This window comes from Callorhinchus milii, unplaced genomic scaffold (assembly GCF_018977255.1).
Source record: "Callorhinchus milii isolate IMCB2004 unplaced genomic scaffold, IMCB_Cmil_1.0 Scaffold18, whole genome shotgun sequence".
NCBI classification, from domain to species: domain Eukaryota; kingdom Metazoa; phylum Chordata; class Chondrichthyes; order Chimaeriformes; family Callorhinchidae; genus Callorhinchus; species Callorhinchus milii.
This window is the reverse complement of record NW_024704759.1, coordinates 14,671,231-14,690,157: the sequence shown is the minus strand read 5'-3', so window position 1 is coordinate 14,690,157 and position 18,927 is coordinate 14,671,231. Positions and strand designations below refer to the sequence as shown.

The 18,927-nt window shown below is 42.0% G+C and overlaps 1 protein-coding gene across 3 annotated transcripts in view; it reads left to right on the top strand.

The window, feature by feature from the left end:
• LOC103186265 (eyes absent homolog 1) overlaps positions 1 to 18,927 on the top strand; it is a 92,071-nt gene that overhangs the window by 26,025 nt on the left and 47,119 nt on the right. For all 3 annotated transcript variants that reach the window (XM_007905173.2, XM_007905172.2, XM_007905171.2), the window contains exon 2: positions 13,315 to 13,439. In XM_007905173.2, coding sequence (XP_007903364.1) covers positions 13,319 to 13,439 — 121 coding nt within the window. In that variant the 5' untranslated portion in view covers positions 13,315 to 13,318. The remainder of the gene's footprint in view (positions 1 to 13,314; positions 13,440 to 18,927) is intronic.

The following is an 18,927-nucleotide window of genomic DNA, read 5'->3' as shown; positions in this document are numbered from 1 at the left end:
CAGGAACTCGGACGAGTTTGTTCAAAAATATTTCATATGAGCTCCCTTATTGCCAATAGAATCTTTCACCCCACTGGCCTGGGCTAGATTTGAATCAGGAACTTTGAGTCGAAAGGATAGGCCATCCAATGCCTGCTGCACTGTGTGTAATTATAGATGTAAACAGGGTGTAATTGTAGAAGCTTCACAGCATTGTGCATTTGTTATTTTCTCACCTAGAACTATGTCTGTTCCCTTCAGCCAAGCAATTGGATCATTTTTGTGAAGCAGATGGGAAATGATCTTGTGGTTTTTTTGGAGCAAGTTGCCTGATCCAGAACAGGGAGTCTTAGCAGAATGCAAATGTCTTGTTGCGTGATCTTAATGACTCTACGAGTTCTCTGTGAACCTCTAGACGTACTCATTTAATTCCTTGAACCAAGGGTTACCCAATTCACCTGGCTGAATATAACCAATGGTGATACATCCTTGTAATGCTAATTAAAGTTGAGTTTGTGTGAGGCTGTGAGCTTTACATCTGCACAGAGAGGTTCTGATCTTCAATTGAGCTCAGTGAGAGAATGCTGTTAAAGCAGTTGTTATCAGACTAGACTGTGGGATGGCATTGCTCAGCCACAGCAGCTACAACTTGCACTTATATAGCGTCCTCCTCGCAGGGTAGCGTCTCATAGCGCCACACACCCTTTGTCACAACTGATTCAAACGTTTAAATCCATATCATCATAACTTATGTTCTCGAGCCACGAGTTGAACCTACAGCTTTGTTAATCAGGTCTATGGTGGATCACTCCGTCAATTGAGGTGACAAAGCACTCTGGAAAACACTCGTTCCTCCTTGTGGGGCAGTAAAAAGTCATGACGAAACCAGGTCGAATTCATCACAGAATATTACAGGGAACACTTCCCTGGGAGTCCACATGGGCCCTAATAATGCACGTCGCAAACATCTGATGTTTTTTTCCTCGCTGTTTTGATTTACAGCCGAGCTGGGCCTGGGGGAAAAGGTAACGGTTTTACATGCAATAAAACAAACCAAAATTTTGGTTCAAAGTGAAGTCACACCAGATGGAGAAAGTGCAAAGGTTTTATTTGACCATAAAGATCTCAGGGCTTGTTTCAATTTTTTTCGGGAGGAGTTTGGGAGGGGGAAGGAAGGGAGGGGAGAGGGCGTTAAAGAGGGAGTGTAGGGGGAGGGGGGCGGAGAAAAAGACCAGAGAACTGTTTTTACAAAATGGTCCATTTTACTGCTGATTGTGCAATGTATGCAATGTGTGCTTATTTTTTACCGCAGAATTTGACAAATCATGCCATGAAAGTTGAACCAGATGTTTAATTAATGCGCTCCTTCTGNTTTTTTTTGTAATGGCTTTCTAATAGTTAATAGGATTTAATGTCATTTTAATTCAATAGTTTTACTTTTTTTTCTCTCCCCCTCAAACATTTGGAACAAAATATACTCCAAGCCATTTTTTAAAAAATAATCTGAAGCAAAAGATGAGAGAAGAATTGAAATAATGAAATCAGGAGAGCGAATGTTCTTTCACTTTCCAATGAACCGCGAGGCTCCTACTTTAGATAAGTTTCACCCGCAAAATACACAGTCAATTCACTTTACAGTCTATTCAGTGAAGTGCTTTGAGACATCTAGAAGACGCGATAAGGTTCTATATCAAGTGCAAGGATTGTTATTATTTTTTATAATTAAGTTTAGCTTCATCTTAACCCAGTTCTTTGTGGTAGGTGTGCATGGCACGCAACTACCTATAATTCAGAAAACGTTGAGCATGAAGGTGACAGACAATCACACTCAAAAAAGCAAAGGATTGCTGGTTTGGGCAGTGTATTTGGGAATGTTTGATGCAGAGTTTAAAAAGTGTGTAAAAAAAAATTCCTTCACTGCTCCTACCCTTACCTTGGTTGTACAAAAATACATTTTTTTAAAAAAATATTATTTTATGCTCAGCCCGGTCATAGCATTTACTTCCTGGCCTGACTCCAGTTTGGTGTCTCCATTTCCCATCTGGCACAACAGGGCGTTAGGGACAGAGAGCTGGGACTGGCTTCCAAATTCAATCTGCAGTCAATCTGGATTCAGTTTGGAAGTCGATTTCCCGAATGATTACTTGAGCCATTTTGTTCTCCAGCAGAGAACCTCTTCAGAATAAAAACAGTTTTTATGCACAATGGGAGTGGAGGGTAGTTTGTGAAATAAAAAAAAAATTATTTCCTGTCTCCTGTCCCCTTTTCCATACATGCAATCTCACGTCTTCAGGTTCACTCTCACCCCCACCCCCCATCCCTGTCCTTCCGCAGGCGAGACATTGGACAGTAGGGAACCTTCTTCCCGAACCTCGTAAGAATCCCAAGAAACTTTATGCTTTTATGTGCTTTGGTTCCGAGATTTTTTGGAAGCGAAAATGCGAGATGTGCAAAATAGCCTTTTCTGAAAGATGAGGTCATCTCACATCTGTGTTTAATTGACATGGAAGTTTTACTTTCATTTTTGTGCAGGGCTGTGGTGTGGTATTAAATTACTATCAGTTGTTGATTCAGGATTAACTAGATTTAACTAATTTTTACTGGAATTTTGGAATTTATGAAATCTTTCCCTGTGTTTGTTGTGTGCGGCAAGCTCTGGTTGAAATCCATGTTACTTTCTCTGTAATACAAGCGTGTGGGTATTTACACCGATAATCCCCCTAAAATCATATCAAGGCTCAACCCATTCTCCAGCACACTATGTGCACTAAAAACATCTTCAAACCACAACAGTATGAGGCTGGGCTCATTGGAAATCTCTCTTGTAGCTCAGTAAAACCACATAGTGTTGCATAGTTACTACACTTTCTGGATCCTTTAAAACGACTTGAGACGTTTCAACAAGTGTAATCATGGCGCTATTTTAAATGCAGGGAGTATTATTGTCATTATGATCGTTTTGTGACAACCCTGACTAGTAAAAACATCACTCTGGAGATGGGAGCCATAACACCATAGAAAACGTGAAGCCAATGTTCAATTGTAAAGATGAGGTGACACATGCTCTGCAATTGAGAAGAAGATTCATCCATTTACCCAAACCTTGAGGGGTACTATTTGCCACTCAGTGATATTTTTATGGTTTTATTGGATTCCTAGAGTGGTAGACGCTTTTGGTCACCTCCTGCACCTTACATGGGGTCCACCTCGCCCATGGCTGAGCACACTGAGATAATCGTGCATGTGAAAAGTGTTAGGTGGATTGAAGTTGCTAATGCCGTCATTCTAATAGCCACGATCTATCAGCCAGTAAAGGATTCCATTCCCTAGATGCCCAGATCATCTCAAATGCCAAAAATGAAATGTTGCAGGTGTTGCCAAACTCCAATGGCTTGATTTATGATTTATGATGCCTCTATTTGTAATCAGATGATATTGCCTTGGGTGTTTGAAAAAAGCAACCAAATTAATGGGCTGCTTGGGATCCAAGATTATGGCTTCACACCATAGCTGTGAACTGGAGATGACAGATGGGACAGTGCTTTAGGGACACCAATCTCACTGTTGCATCATCTGACTGGAAAACAGAGATGTTTAAGGAAATTGCTGGATTTCAAAGTATTTTCACTAATAGATATTGAAGATATCCATGCATTAGACTGTTATGTTTCAGCGGCTAACAGACTGATCCACTGTAGATGTACTTCATGTTTCCTGAACCTTTGTAAATTACTTTCGAACCACAAAAAAGTTTGCCATCCCCAACTAATCTATAATAATAACACTTGCATTTGACACAGTGCCCATAACATTGAAATGTCTTGAAGCTCTTCACATGTAATTGCTGTCGAGTTAAATAATTGTGCATTTGAAAGCAAAACTGGCAGGCAATTTGTGAACAGCAATGTTAGAACAAATGGTTACAAAGTCAATGGCCAATTAATCTGGAGGACCGTTGGCCAGGATAGGACACGGGGAGAAATCCCATCCCTATTCTTATCGCGTCATTGAATCTTTAAAGTCCAGATGGAACCTCGGCTTTCACATCTTCAGAGCTCCCCCAGCACTGAACCGGAGTCTCAGCTTAGTCTGTGAGCTAACTTTGTCCTTTCAGTGCTATCAGCATCCTGGGCCCATGTTACCTGTCTAGCGTTCCACACCATATTGTATATGCTCTTACAAGTCACTCCAAAAGGCTCCACTGCATGAAGGGCACAGTATGTATAATAATAATAATCCTTGCATTTGATATGAGCCTTATCATGTCATCGAAACGTCTCAAAGCGCTTCACAGGATAAACTGTCAAGTGTAGTGTCTGTGTGTTTGGTGTATATATGCAAGCTGTTGCAGACATAGCCTCTAGATCAAAGATTACGAGGGTAATTGCAAATGATCAGAGACACTGTGGATTCCCATGGTTCTGTAGGAAGGACATCTGTGGCACCTAATTGATAAAGACTGTGTCATGTCAATTGTGATACTCCACTGGGCTGGCTTAGGTGCTGCCATTTTCACTTGATTACCTCCACAGAAATTTATCGACTTAAATGTTTTACAATAAGGAGGTTTCTGGAGATTCCAACGGAGCCATCTTCATCTAATATGTGGGCAAGTATGATCGGGGATCTTCCAAAAAATAATAATCAACATGTGAAAGAAAAGTGGGGAAGATTTACAGTTTTCATGAGGTTTGGTTTTGTGACTCCTCCCATTTTGTTCAGCTCTAAAAACTGTGGCATTTTGTTCTTCTGTCCGGTCTCTCCTTAAAATAATAAATAAAATGCTCTTGTAATATCATTGAAACAAAAGTGGGAAATGCATTTAAAACAAACATATAACTGACAGGGATAGACTCTGAATAAAAGCATGCAAAGGGGATTGGCTGAATTTGCATCTGAAGAATGCTCCTAATAATAAAAAAGTTTTTATTTTTCTTTTAATGTTGTTGTGCGTACAAATTCCCTTAGCATAAGGCGTCTTTTCAACGCCTCGGAATGCCCCAACGGTTTCCTCCAATACCCTGACATAAATCAGATTTAAACGCAATGTCTGGCTTGTTGTTGATGTGACTTACGACTGAAAATGTCATAACATGGCGCTTTTGTGGAGAAGGACACATTAATAGGAACAGCAAATGTGACAATGACATTTCTGCACTGTGCTCCTGTACTAATCTCCTCAAAGCTGCAGTCTATCTGAGTTTAGTTTATTAGATTAGTGCATTGGAAATCTGATGCTGGTGTCTCGCAGTTATGGTTCCACAACAGAAGAATAAGTCGTTTAAAAAATAAAAACTAGACTTGTGAATAAAAACTCTGAACATCGCTTCAGATCTGTCTGCCTCGCGCACAACTGTTGTGCAAACTGCTGTATCCCCAAATCGTCACATGTTTCGTCATGTCTTGTATTTCAGTTTCCTCGATGGCCAGAAGGTACTTTATTAAGCTGATAATTCAGTCAGGCATTCGCAAAATAAATGGATAAGAACCAGATCTTTTACGTGTACACTATCAATGATAAGGCACTATACCAAATGCAGGGATTATTATTATTAAATAGATTTCCCCCAAAAAATACTGTAGGATTTTAGGAAGATCACAGTGCAGGGGAAAACCTGAGTCCAAGGTTTTTTTTCTGGGTGATTTTTTAACATGACATGAGTGTTTCGCAGTTCTCTGAAGCCAACAAGAGTGTTCAGCAATGGCATTAACCGCTCCTTGCGAGTTGGCTTCAGAAATCTAAATGAGCGAGATGAGTTTGTGAGTGAAAATGGAGGGACACTGGCCCAGACCCCGGTAAGGCATGTAACATGTCTAAGCCACTGGTCCGATAGCAAGCGCTGCTCATTGTATAAGATGAATTTCCAGCTGAGACACACAGGTGGGTGGTCAGTCTGCCCTCGGACCCTGGTCACTGAATTAGCCCACTGACTGGGGGGAGGGTCTGTAGATAAACTCTCACAGCAGAAGTCACATCTGATCCACATTAATCAATAAAGTATGAACATGCATTCACAATGGGGCAGACTGTGAACACGCTGAGATAAGGCTGTGAAGCTCTTAGCGCATTTGAGAAAGGAGAGGGAAGAGAAGGTGGGGGGGGGAGAGTAAGGAGGTGAAGGGGAGGAGGGGCTAAGGGGGGTAGGGCAAGGGGGTAAGGGGGGGGAGGAGGGGGTAGGTGGGGAAGGGGAGAGGATAGGTGCGGTAGGTGGGGAAAAGGGGGAGGTTAGATGGGCAAGGGGGGAGCGTGGGGGGCAAGGGGGGAGCGTGGGGGGCAAGGGGGGAGTGTGGGGGGCAAGGGGGGGGGGGCAAGGGGGTGAAGTCACTGCTGAGTGCAGAGCCTTTGGAGTCACTGGGGACTGAATGCATGGCTTGTCTCCTGTGAGCAGTTTGCTGGCAGTTACCTTCTGCTTACCTTGACTAAGCTGTTTTGCCTGATGAGTGGAGGAGTTTCGGGGAGGTCTGTTTCCCAGCTGTTGCTTCCAATAATGAATGACCTTCAGTCATTCTGCTGCCTTCTGTGGGTGGGGGAGGAGCAGGAATCCTCTGAGGCAGAAGAAAAGACCAAAGTAAATACTAACCTGAGCACAATCACAATCTCTGAAAGAGAGAAGGCAATTGCTCCCAATCTGGGCGGATGGAGGAAATTTGTGCCCGTCATGTATGGCTCCCTCTTCACCATCATAAAGTGGGCTGAGTGACAGATGGACCAGTAATAATGAGAAGTTTTGTTTCCCTTTTTAATCAGATTTTAGCTCAGTGTGTGATGTGCTTTTAAATTCTGTTCACCATCAGGTGAGTGCAGCTCATTGCGAGTTGCCTTGGGAGTTTGTGAGGAAATAACCCAAACAAGTTTTTTTTATATATCAATAAAGGAATAAAGGATAGTAAAGGAACTAGGAAAAAAATATGGTTTTAGGCATGAAAGCGTTATGAGGAAGATGATCGTGTGGTTAGTAAATATCTTTCAGCAAACACCAGGTCCTGTTAGATGGACAGGGGCTGGCCTTTAGGTGGACCTGCCTGTGGGAAGGAGGACAATTGTTCAAAGCCCAGTTGATCTACAGATGACCTGTTAATTATATTCAAGCACAGACATGGATTTGGGATGTGTAACAGACGGTGTCACTTTACTGAAAAGTGTACGTACAGGTTTTTTGTTTGTATTACATTTGTCCTGTAAGGAACTGAGTGTTTACCCATAGCGATTTGGGCACAGCATTGGCTTGTGCAAAACTGTACCCAGTCTCTGAATCTTCCACAGAGTAATGGTGTCTCTATGCAACTGCACGCAATTCCTGTTTGGTCTCTTCATCAGGGGTAAGTGCTGCTTGCTCTGGTCCTACAGAGCTCCTGTTTATTCGGCAATGTCTTATTAATAATAATAATAATCCTTGCATTTGATTTAGCCCCTTATCACGTCATTGAAACGACTCAAAGTGCTTCACAGGACACACTGTAAAGTGAATTGACTGTATATTTCGTGGGTGAAATACCTTCTGTACAGAATTCAGCAGAGTAAAAATTATTAATTGTGTAGGATCCTATTTATTCAGAAGCAGGAGGAGTGAAAGGTTACTTTTCCGTCCTCAAGTTAATTATTTTAGAGACTGCAATGAGGAAAAACAAATGCTGCCCCTTTTCTCAGCCACGCACTGCAGAGCGGGAATCCAAAGCTTTGTTTTTTTTCCAAGAAATAATAATAATCTTTGCACTTGATAGAGCGCCTTATCACATTGTTAAGACATCTCAAAGCGCTTCACGGGGTATACTGTAAAGTGTATTTTGTGGGCAAAATATATTTATGGTACTCTCGAGTATCTCCTTAAGGGGGTTGCTGTGATGGTGAGGTACATTAACGCAAATTCAGATTGCCCATAATATGTTTCACAAAATAATTAGGAGTGTATTTTTGTTGTGGACTTTGAAAATGAGGAGTTTGTGCAGCTTTTATCAATGAGTCCTTTAGACGTTGTGTTACTTCATTCTGGGAAGCGCACAATATCTAGGGGGAACGGTTGAACCGTGGACCTCTTTAAGTGAGATTGTGGAAATGTAATAAAATGTCATCCGTCAGAAGATCACTCGACTCAAGCCAGGGAGAATGTTTTTCTTGCTCGAGCAAGATAGACTGTGGGATGTTTTCCTTTATGCTTTATGATTATAAATTTAACAAAAAGGATTGACAGTTTTCATGGATAAACATGACGAGACTTTTCCAAATAGCCTATCTCTTTGGGCATGTCTTTATTGACAGCATGTGTTTTAACAGAGATGTGGGGGGGAACTGTTCTGTCATATCTTTTGAGTGTAGGTGAACAATAAATAGCTATTAATAGTCTCATCATTATTAATATTAATTTAAGTAGCTGCTGATGAATCATCACTGGATGTATAAGATATAAAAATACCTTTAAATAATAATAACATTATTAATAATGTTCTGACGAAGGGAAGGGTCGTGGACCCGAAACGTTGACTCACTTTCCTTTCTCCATAGATGCTGCCTGACTTGTTGAGTGTTCCCAGCCACCTCTGCTTTTGTTTCAGATTTCCAACATCTGTAGTATTTTGTGTTTTGTTTAAATAATAATAATTCATTTTCCTCACAGTTATAGGAGTTGCTCCTTCAAGATAATAATCAGAGTGAAGCTATAGGTCACTCAATCATATTAAACATTGACTGAAATGGATGACACAAAACAATTATGAACATGAACTATAACCTTTGCATCTCTTTGATTTTGTTCTTGATAAAGAGAGTCCCTCTTTGATTTACACCATATTCCATCCTTGCTTTTCCCAACACAGCTTCCCGTTACTGAGCCTTTGCCTTTGTGGAAAAGATCTTCCACAAAAGATTATGTTCTTTTAATGATCCTATTAATAATGTGATTAACTATCCTATTAATAATGCCATGCTTTGTGTGTTCTTTAAATTGACCACCTCATAAGTGTGTTAGACCCTCAGTGAAACACTTTCTTTGGGAGTGTTTATGTGTGACCATCAAAAAGAAAACAATAACCATAATTGATATAATCAGGAGAAAATACCTGAAAGTACAGTAACACAATAAGTTAACGTGTGAAGTGAATTTACTGAATAACTTGTTATTTGGGCAAACGTAGCAACTAATCTGAGACAACAATAAATAGCCCACCACCAACTGAGACCAATCACTGACTGGTCTGTTTTTTGGTGAATGAAAAGAACTGGACATCAATTACATAATTTAACATGTTATTGCTTGTCAGTTGCAATAAATCAGGGCGTCTGTAATTCCCTCTGTACATCTGTGTTTCTATATGACTTACGCATGGTGCATAATCACCCCTAAATCGTGTGTTAACAGGTAAAATGGGAATGTTTTTGCAGGGTCTGAGAAGGGACGTAGAAAGTGCATTAGAGAAGGGTGTAGGATATGTCAGACAGTTCTATAGAGAGTGGTACTGTGGTGTAGGATATAAGAGGAGATTGTGCATTTCATTTGCATCCTAGTACAGAGATTTAGTCGATGGCAGAGCAGAGGGTAAGACATCTCCACAAGCCAATAGCTGGCGGCTTGAATACTCTGTGCTCAGACATATGTTACATGAAGAATTAATAATCAGCAGAAGATTGGCAGCTGAATGTGTTAAGATAATAATTTCTACGAATGTGTGTTTACTTAAGAGTGTCAGTTTGTTGAAACTCCCCTTGTATAGTTTATTTACTTAATGAGGAAAGCAGAAATATAGANTTTTTTTACCAGTTTTCATGCTCTTAACTTCTTTATACATTCAGATTGTACTTCAGTTGTGTTGTCGAGGACTCTGTAGCCCTGTCTCTCCCTTCCTCGCACGCTGCAGAATTCTGAGGTGTTAATGTTCTTAGTGTGCAAAGAAATTGAGAGCCTAAAAACTCACACAATAGATATTCCCAAATTGGTTCCAATCCTTTTCCTTCCAAAGGAGCTTTGACTGCCTGTCCAGCAATTCTTTTTTACAATCTCCCTTTGCCACTGCCAGCTCCGTCCAGTTAGAAAGGTGCAAAAAAACCCCACAGGAATTATTATTAATCCAATAATAATAATAATAATCCTTGCATTTGATATAGCGCTTTTCATGTCTTTGAGACGTCTCAAAGCGCTTCACAGAATATAATGCAAAGTGAACTTATCTGCATTTGCTAACATTGCCAAGGGCTGTGCAATGCAAGGCTTGTGACCTCGAGCCAGCTTCAGCAAAAAAATACCCTGAAGATTGGTCATTGTTCTATTCCAGACAATCATTAAGAACTTAGTGCAGAGATGTAGGTGTTAGAACCCGATGTGCAACACAATGTCCTGACTGCAGTTCCCCACATGGTGAGTTAGGATTGTGGCTTTGTTATCAGGAGGCATCGTGTGAAGACTGACCACACAAGGAACGAGAGAAATCAGGGGGAGAAGTAACCACAGTCACAACTCTTTCCTGATAGTTTGTTTCGAGGTTGGCAAAAGGTCGCATTATCACCCACATGTCCTTGCAACCAGGGTTTAACCCAGTGTTGAGGAGCCCGACTTAAGATCAAGGGAACGGAGAAGATACTTTATAAAGAGGGAGACTTGCTCTACAACTCTCCTGTCCAAGGTCCTTGAACGAGTTGTCGCCTCCCAGCTGCGCTCTTTCCTCTCCACCCACTCATTATTCGAATCCCTTCAGTCGGGTTTCCGTGCTGCCCATAGCACAGAAACTGCCCTGGTCAAGGTCACCAATGACATCCTGACCATCTGTGACCAGGGCTCCCTCTGCCTCCTCGTCCTCCTCGACCTATCGGCAGCATTCGATACGGTCGACCACTCTATCCTCCTCCACCGCTTGTCCTCCCACCTCAACCTTCAAGGCCCTGTCCTTGAGTGGTTTAGGTCGTACCTCTCCCACCGTCTTCACTTTATTTCCACGAACGGCTTTTCCTCCACCCCCGCACTGTCTCGTGCGGTGTCCCTCAGGGCTCTGTCCTCGGTCCCCTCCTCTTCACCCTCTATATGCTCCCCTTGGTGACATCATCCGCAGAAACTGAGGCCCTCCTGATTGGCTCACGTCAGCGCCTCCGCACCTCAGGCGCTGACAGCATCAGCATCCAAGGCTGCACTCTCCACCTCTCAAAGCCATCAGGAACCTCGGGGTTCTGTTCGACCCTGAGCTGTCGCTGGGGAACTCCATCCCCCAGTGCCTTCGCCGCTTCCTCCCTTTCCTCCTTCAAGGCCGGTCTCAAGACCTTTCTCTTTGACCGTGCCTTCAGCTCCCCTCTCGCCTCTCTACCCTCTCCTCGCCCCCTCCCTTCCCTCCCCCTGACCATTTCCCCCCAATGCTCGGGTCCTGACCCAACTGTACAGCGCCTTGGGACGTCCTCCCGACGTGAAAGGCGCTCTGTAAATGTAATCTTGTTGTTGTTGTACAACAAAACATTACCGTATCCACCAGTGATCAGGACCAAACAGAACCAAAGCTCCTGATTTGTTGGAGCCTTCTTCTACCTACGCTGTATTATTACATATTTGCTATCTTTCACCTGAAATGCAATAGAAATAACAATCCTTGCATTTGATATGATAGTAATAATAATAATAGCACCTTAATCACATCTCAAAGCTTTTCACAGAATGTGAACTTCAGAGGATGCTATCTTATTCTTGTTACTGTGAATTTTTGCGTTTGTGGCTTTCAAACACTCTGGAGTTTGCGGCATAGATCACATCAGGGGCTTTCTGCTTCGCCACTCTTTTCAATAGAGTTTCCGTCATTACGAGAGAAAAAAAAGATTGAATAGATTTTGCAAATTTAAAGGCTACATTAAGCAAATTAGACAACACACCACACACAGGAAATACTTGTTAATAATGTACTGAAGGTCTATAGAGTCCTGTAGATCAGTGATTAGAGCACTCGCCTTGCAAGCGAGACACCTGGGTTCAATTCCAGGCAGGGCGAAACCTTGGGCAAGTTTCCTTACTCCACATGCCTAATAATAATCCCTCCAAAACAAAATAATAATAAATTGGTTATTTTCAATCTGTTTGTGGGACATTGCTGTGCGCAATTGGCTGCCCACAAATATACAGTCAATTCACTTTACAGCATATTCTGTGAGACGTCTAGAAGACGTGAAAAGCGCTACATCAAATGGAAGGATTATTATTATTTAAATTGCATTTTATGAGACTAAAATGGAAAAGTCAGATTTTTAAAAATTGCTGGTTGTATCTATTGTGGATGGTCAGTAAAGTACCACCTGCTGCCCATGACAAGTTGATGGCTCTGCTTGCCTTACACAGAGTAAATGGAACAACAAAATAGAAAGGTGAGCTCTTCCAAGAGTTACTCAGAGACATCCATATGCTCTGGGTCCAGTCAAAGCAATGAGGAACTTTGAAGTCTCGCACACAGCTGTCATTTCTTGTGTTCTGCTCTTTGACTAGAGTCAGGAACTCTGAGAATCGCACTGTTCAATTATTTCATCGTATGTCATTGCCTCAGGGAGCCAAAAATGCTAATTAAACCCAACAAATAGCTGAGTCACCACAAGAGCGCATTGTCAATTTTAAAACAGATCGCGGCTTTTATCTTAAGCCTTGGAGGGCTTGGCTACTATTTTTGCATCAAATTAAATGCTGTACATTCCTGGTTTATTTAGTGTCCATTACAAAAGGAGCTATAGTCTGTCAAATTACATAGCTTTCTTTTAGGAAATAACATTATGGGATATAGTACATAGGTAGTTCAGGACATATGTCCATGCGACCGCCTGGAAGGTGCAAGGAGAACTAGATGGACCTTGGAACAAAAACAGAAGTGGCTGGGAACACTCAGCAGATCAGGCAGCATCTATGGAGAAATTTCTGATGAAAGGTTGTGGACTCGAAACATTGACTCACTTTCCTTTCTCCATAGATGCTGCCTGACCTGCTGAGGGTTCCCAGCGCCTTCTGTTTTTGTTTCAGATTTCCAGCATCTGCAGTGTTTTGTGTTTAGATGGACCTTGGTCTTTCACAAACAGGAACTCCACAGAGCTCCACCACCATAGACATTACATTTCATACTAAACAACCAAGGAACTATGTGCAGTTACACAGCAAGAAACCTTCACACAGATGAACAAATAGATTTTCGCACAGTTGTACTAATTGGCTCTTTAATGTTAAATGAATATTATTCCTGCAATGGCCTCCAAGGAATTTCAGTGCGATATTTTGAGAGAAATCAAAGTGATTCTGCAGGGATTAATTAAGAATCATAAAATGCAAGTGTTTCAGCGTGCTGAAGAATGTTAGTCTTGTATTCATTTGTTTATTTTCTCTCTCTTATTTCTCTCAGGTGCATGGAAATGTTAGATCTGGTGATCCCACACAATCTGACTGGAAGCTTTGACTGCGCCAACAATCCAGAATACCACACCGCTCATATTACTAACCGCTCAGAAACATCAAATGGCAAAGAGGGTAAGGAAGCATTCATTGTTTTATCAGTGAGGAAACAAATAGACTTATCCAGGGCTAATGAGCCAAAGGTCGGCAAAAGATATATCATCAGCACTGAACATAGCAGAAAGTGTGACTCTCTGAGTTTTAACGTCAATAGTTCTAAAATAATTCAACCACAAATCACACAGTCACTCCACTTTACAGTCTTTCCTGGGAAGCGCTTTGAGACCTCCTCCTGACGTGAATGGCGATATACCCAATGTAAGGATTATTGTTATTATAACATATATGTTATGTGTGAGATATTGACGATAAACTACCAAAAGTATCTGCACAGCATGGCAACTGGTTCAGCCTGCACCGCCCTACCTGTTAGGGCTTTGGATTGCCTGTCTGAGTGACTGTCTGATATTACTGTACGTATCTCTAGAGCCAATGCAGCCCCAGTACAATACCGAGTGAATGCCAAAAATAAGTCAACCAGTAAATTACTAAGTGAACATGCTTATCTTTGTTCTAAAAAAAAATCCTCTCCCACTCCCCCACCCACTCCGCCTCAGGGATCAGCACCAATTCATCAAAAGACAAGAGAGGAGATATTTAGAAGAAAGTGAAGGGAAAAAGATATTTAGCTCAGGATTTGCTTTGGTTTCTGTCCATTCCTGCCTTGGCAATAAGTCATATCCCTTTTACTCCCTGTTGACTCAGGAAACTGTCTACTTCCTTTCTGAATGCTTGAAAGAATTCTGTATTCACACTGCTAAGTGTCAGTTCCCTTCTCTTAAGTTTAACAAAATCAAAATACGAGGCTGTTAATCCTTAAATTATATTGACCTCAAGGTTTCTTCAGATTATAATCATGTTGCTTGTTCCAGCACAAAGAATCTCTCAGTTTCTAACTCATTTATTGCGGGGAAAACGAGAGTAGATTGGTGTAAAAGTTCATCTGTGTCAATCTGCATGTTTGAGTCCTTACCGTGGTAACACAATCTGCACAACATCACGGTGGAAAGACAAAGGGAATATTCAATGTATTTGAAGGTTATCAAAGAGGCATCGTTTGTTCAACACCTCTGTATTCAACATGAGTTGATGAGAAAGGATTTTGTGGCCAACTCCAACAAAAGTCAAATCTTTAGTTAAAAGCCAAATTCCTCCATGGTGAGGTGTGAAGTGTTGCAACTTGCAATCCTCAGTGTACTTACCTGGAAGAGTTGTCTATTCAGAGAACTGAATGATTCACCGTCAGAAGCTATCATTCCTGCAACATTAGCTCCAGTACAGACTAGTCCAGAATCTTCAGCATGTGTCACATTGCCATTAGCACAACAGCTGATCACAGTATCATTCACACCAGTGTAAGTGTAGCTCCACAATCTGAGTTTTGTGGGTCCTCTGGGTGGCTGGCACACCTGGAATTCAATCCCGAGAACTCAAACCAGACAGAGTTCCACATGCGCATGGAAATGTCCTTTATCTGCAATGGAGAACACACTGTCTCCCCAGGGGGTTCCACCCTGTTTACCTAATTCCAGAGTATTGGGCGCAAGTGAGTAAGAACCAAGGCTTGGGTACCCAGAGTATGTATAGGGCTACATCTGGAGTTTACTTAGTTTAAACAACACCTTCTACTAAGCTTCCGGCTACTTGTCCAGCAAGCACTACACTACCTGTTAGGGCTTTGGTTTGAAGGGTTAACGGGAGCCGAGTGTGTAAGAATCCTAGCCCCTAGAGATTCAATCAGAAATACGGAAAGAGGCATTCAAATCTACTGGAATAAATAGCTAGTCTAGTGCTGATTTTAACCTTTCCACCTCACAGACAAAAATACCTCATTAAAGGTCTGGATTCCGATGGAAGACCGTAATCAAATAGAGGCAACACAGCGGGAAACTGTATTTAAACCAAAATAATAACTCAATCATAAAGACGCTGGATGTAATAGGTTTGCAGGACTGGAGAATGATAACATTTTATCTGATGAGAATTTCTTAAAGCTTCAGACGACATTAAAAAGAAAGGTAGCTGTGAGAAAAGGCCAATGATCCCTATCTAGCTCGGCCCTTCATGACGTAAAAACTAAAGCAAATTGAGCCAGTGAATTCCTTGTAACAAAAAGAAAAGAACAAGTTGGAAGAAAATAGTATATCAGTGCAATAGGTTTTAAAACAATCAACCCCTGTGCGACTGTAATAAATTATTCCATTTATATTGTGCCTTTCATGCATGAGAACGTCCGAAAACAACAAAGACGCCGCTGCTTGGCAGGTCAAAGAGAAACCACTGTCATACTTCCCTATCTGTTCCTGCCTAACTGTAGCCATCAAAGGAAAGCTCAGGTCAAAAACTTTCCATATACAGTGTTTCCCATTTCTTCAGCTGGTGACAGATATTGTGAATTAAAACACTTTTACTTCCGGCATTTCGGGTCTTTAGTTGAACTCAGGAGCCCCAATATTGTAACCTATCAGCTGTGGATCATGGCTGAGACGTGCAGAACTTGATAACTTTCTCACTGCATGCAAGAATTATTATTATATTATTATTAGATGCAGAAACAGGAAATCAATAGATAGATAGTTAGATGCTTGGGGAGGAAGGGTGTTGATAGATAGAGGGAAAAGGCTAGTAAGTGGGACTAAAAGGTCTGCCAAGATGTATTAAATAACCAAGTGATTCGTATCAGGTGAATGGTCTAATTCTTCTCCAATGTTTCTTGCACTTATCAGCTATATGTCATTTTCCGTGGCTGGCCTCAAGCGAAAAGGACAATGGTTGTGAAACTCATCTCTTTCCTCATGAAGAGAGTAAAACACTATTTGTGCCTGAAATGCATTTGTTTAAAAGTGATTGGTATCGTCGCTGTTCCTTTTGTTTTACACGCAAATAAAATGGTGTGAAATGTGCCCATTTGAGGGTTAATGAGGACCCGCGTGGGTTATGTCTGCTTCTCAGTTCGGCCGATTGGAAGACATTTTTCTCTGCACAAATTGACATGGTGCTATAAGTACATTCGCTGTGTTATTTTACAGAGAAAAAGGAAGTAGAAGAATGTAACAATCTGTTCAAAGAATTACTGGCAGCCGAGCTTGTTGAACAAGTTCCTGCAGGTACAATCCTCGCCATTGTTAGCGGAGGTTAACCAGAGGCCTTTTGGCACTTGGCAAAAACAACGCATTGTTATTCATGCAAGTTCATAAAAAAAATGAATTTTAATCGCCAGAAATGTGGCATGAAATCCAAACGTACCCTGCAACAGGCAGCAATTATGTTCAAATAAATTTAATCTGAGTGACCCAGCCCAAATCGCAGCTGAGGAAAGAGTGGATTTATTTGTGTGACCCAGCACAAATCCCAGTTGGGACAGAAACCGACTAATCCCAGTTACCCGGGCCAAATATAATTTTAAGAGAGAGAAAAAGAAAAGTTTGATCTTTGCAACGCATACACACACACCACACACACGCACACACCACACACACACAGTGCACACACCACACACACACAAAACGCACACACCACACACACACAACGCACACGCACACACACCACACACACACCACACACGAGAAAAGAATTCACACCAATTCCTTTTTAAAGGATTGGCACTCGTGGTCTTTTGCAGACACATGCATTTCATTTTAGGCACAAAAAAAAACATGTTGATCTATTTACGAGGTAAGAGATTTTGGTTTGTGCTCAATGTCTGAGCCCCGCCGTGGAATGGACTATGGGAGAGCAGGAAGAGACGTATCCAGGTGACCAAGGCCCTGAACTCCATCAACATCCTGTAATCAGCAAACCCAGACTGTTCTCTCTGTTCCCCAGTTTGGGTGCCCAGTCAGGACTGTGAAATGCTCTGGGATGTCCTCCCGACGTGAAAGGAGCTATCGATATAGATGTATTGTGTAGCACATCCTTTAGGCCTGTATCTGATCCTGAATGGAATCCCAATCTGAGCTGTTCCTAACCTGTTGATGTCTCTTCAAACAGACGCCCCACTTGTGGACCACAGCTACCAAGTGGCCACTGAGTGATTTTAAAAAACAAATGTCCCTTAACCTCCTTTTACTGATAATGATGTACTGTCTCCTGTACCTTCAGATCTCGCCATTCCCTTGCATTCCCTTATCTCTCAACTCTTCTCTTGTCTCACTGCTCTGCTCGCCACCGCCACTCAGCTAACCTGGACTTGCTGCACGACCCCACCCTCTATTTGGCCTTCATATCCTACGCCACTAAGTCTGGAATTCACTCCCTCTACCCCTCTGTCACAGCCCCTCTCTCTGTCTGTCGTTAAATTCTCCTCCTTTCAACGCTCCTTTGACCACCTCCTTATTACCCCCCCCTCCCCCTTTTATGCCTTGATCCAAAATCAGAGATACAATCCTGGGTATGTGAGACAGTGCCATCTAGGACATTGGAAGAACGAAGAGTTCTCCAGCGAGGAACTTGATTTCTTGTAGAACTATAAATCACATTGACGCACTTTTTTTTGTGATTGTGCTAAATCTGTAACCTTTTCAACATACCAAAGTATACGATTACATGTTGCAAGCCCAGTTCAGGTAAACTGACTCCCTATCTCACTCAACTCCCTGCTCCAGCTCATCCTCTCACCTGCCCCGAGTGTTGGTTGCTGCGTTCTTCAAAGGCTGCCAAAGTCAATCAGACATTTGTGGCCCCTTCAGGCAGGAGGGGACACCCTGAGATCAGTCATGGACCTGGAGCAGAAACATTATTATTGTAAACTTTTGCAAATGGGTGCATGTTCGTACAATTAAACAATTATGTGAAGATTATGGAATGACATTCAACATTGGCAGCAAGTGTAAACCCTCGCTGTCCAGCCTCTTCGTTACTGGGGCAGATGTCATAACAGTGAGGCGGGTGTGAATAAACAAGTGGCAGCCAATTGGGTTTTGTCAGGTCCTGGCGCCATGACAGAAAAAAACGTTTCAACACACGACTTGATTTATGGTTCTATTTTGCTTACAAGACAGCAAGCCACATTTGTGAGGAAGAACATAGCTGTGGTTTTTTTTGTTTGACTGTGTATTGTATTGTTAAGCAGGTGCCTGCAACACAACAATGGGACCAGTGTCAGTCTGAATCACTCTCGGCTCCACGTAAGAAGGTTTGTGGGTTCAAGCCTCATATCAGGACTTTGAACTCACATTCTAGGCTGAGGTTCCAATGCAACACTAGAGGTGTGCTGCATTGTCGGTTGTGTATGTCTTTCAGATGAGGTCAAACCGAGGTCCTGTTCAGATGGACTTTAAATATCCTCCCACACGATATGGAAAGTGGTGTCCTGGCCAACAAACCCCCAGATAAAATTTGTTATTCATTTCATGGCTGTTTGTGGGACATGGCTGTGCACAAATTGGCTGCTACATTTGCCTACAAATACACAGTCATATCACTTCACAGTAAAATCCTGCGAAGCGTTTTGAGAGGTCTCGACGACGTGATACATCAAATGCTAGCTTTATTATAATGACGG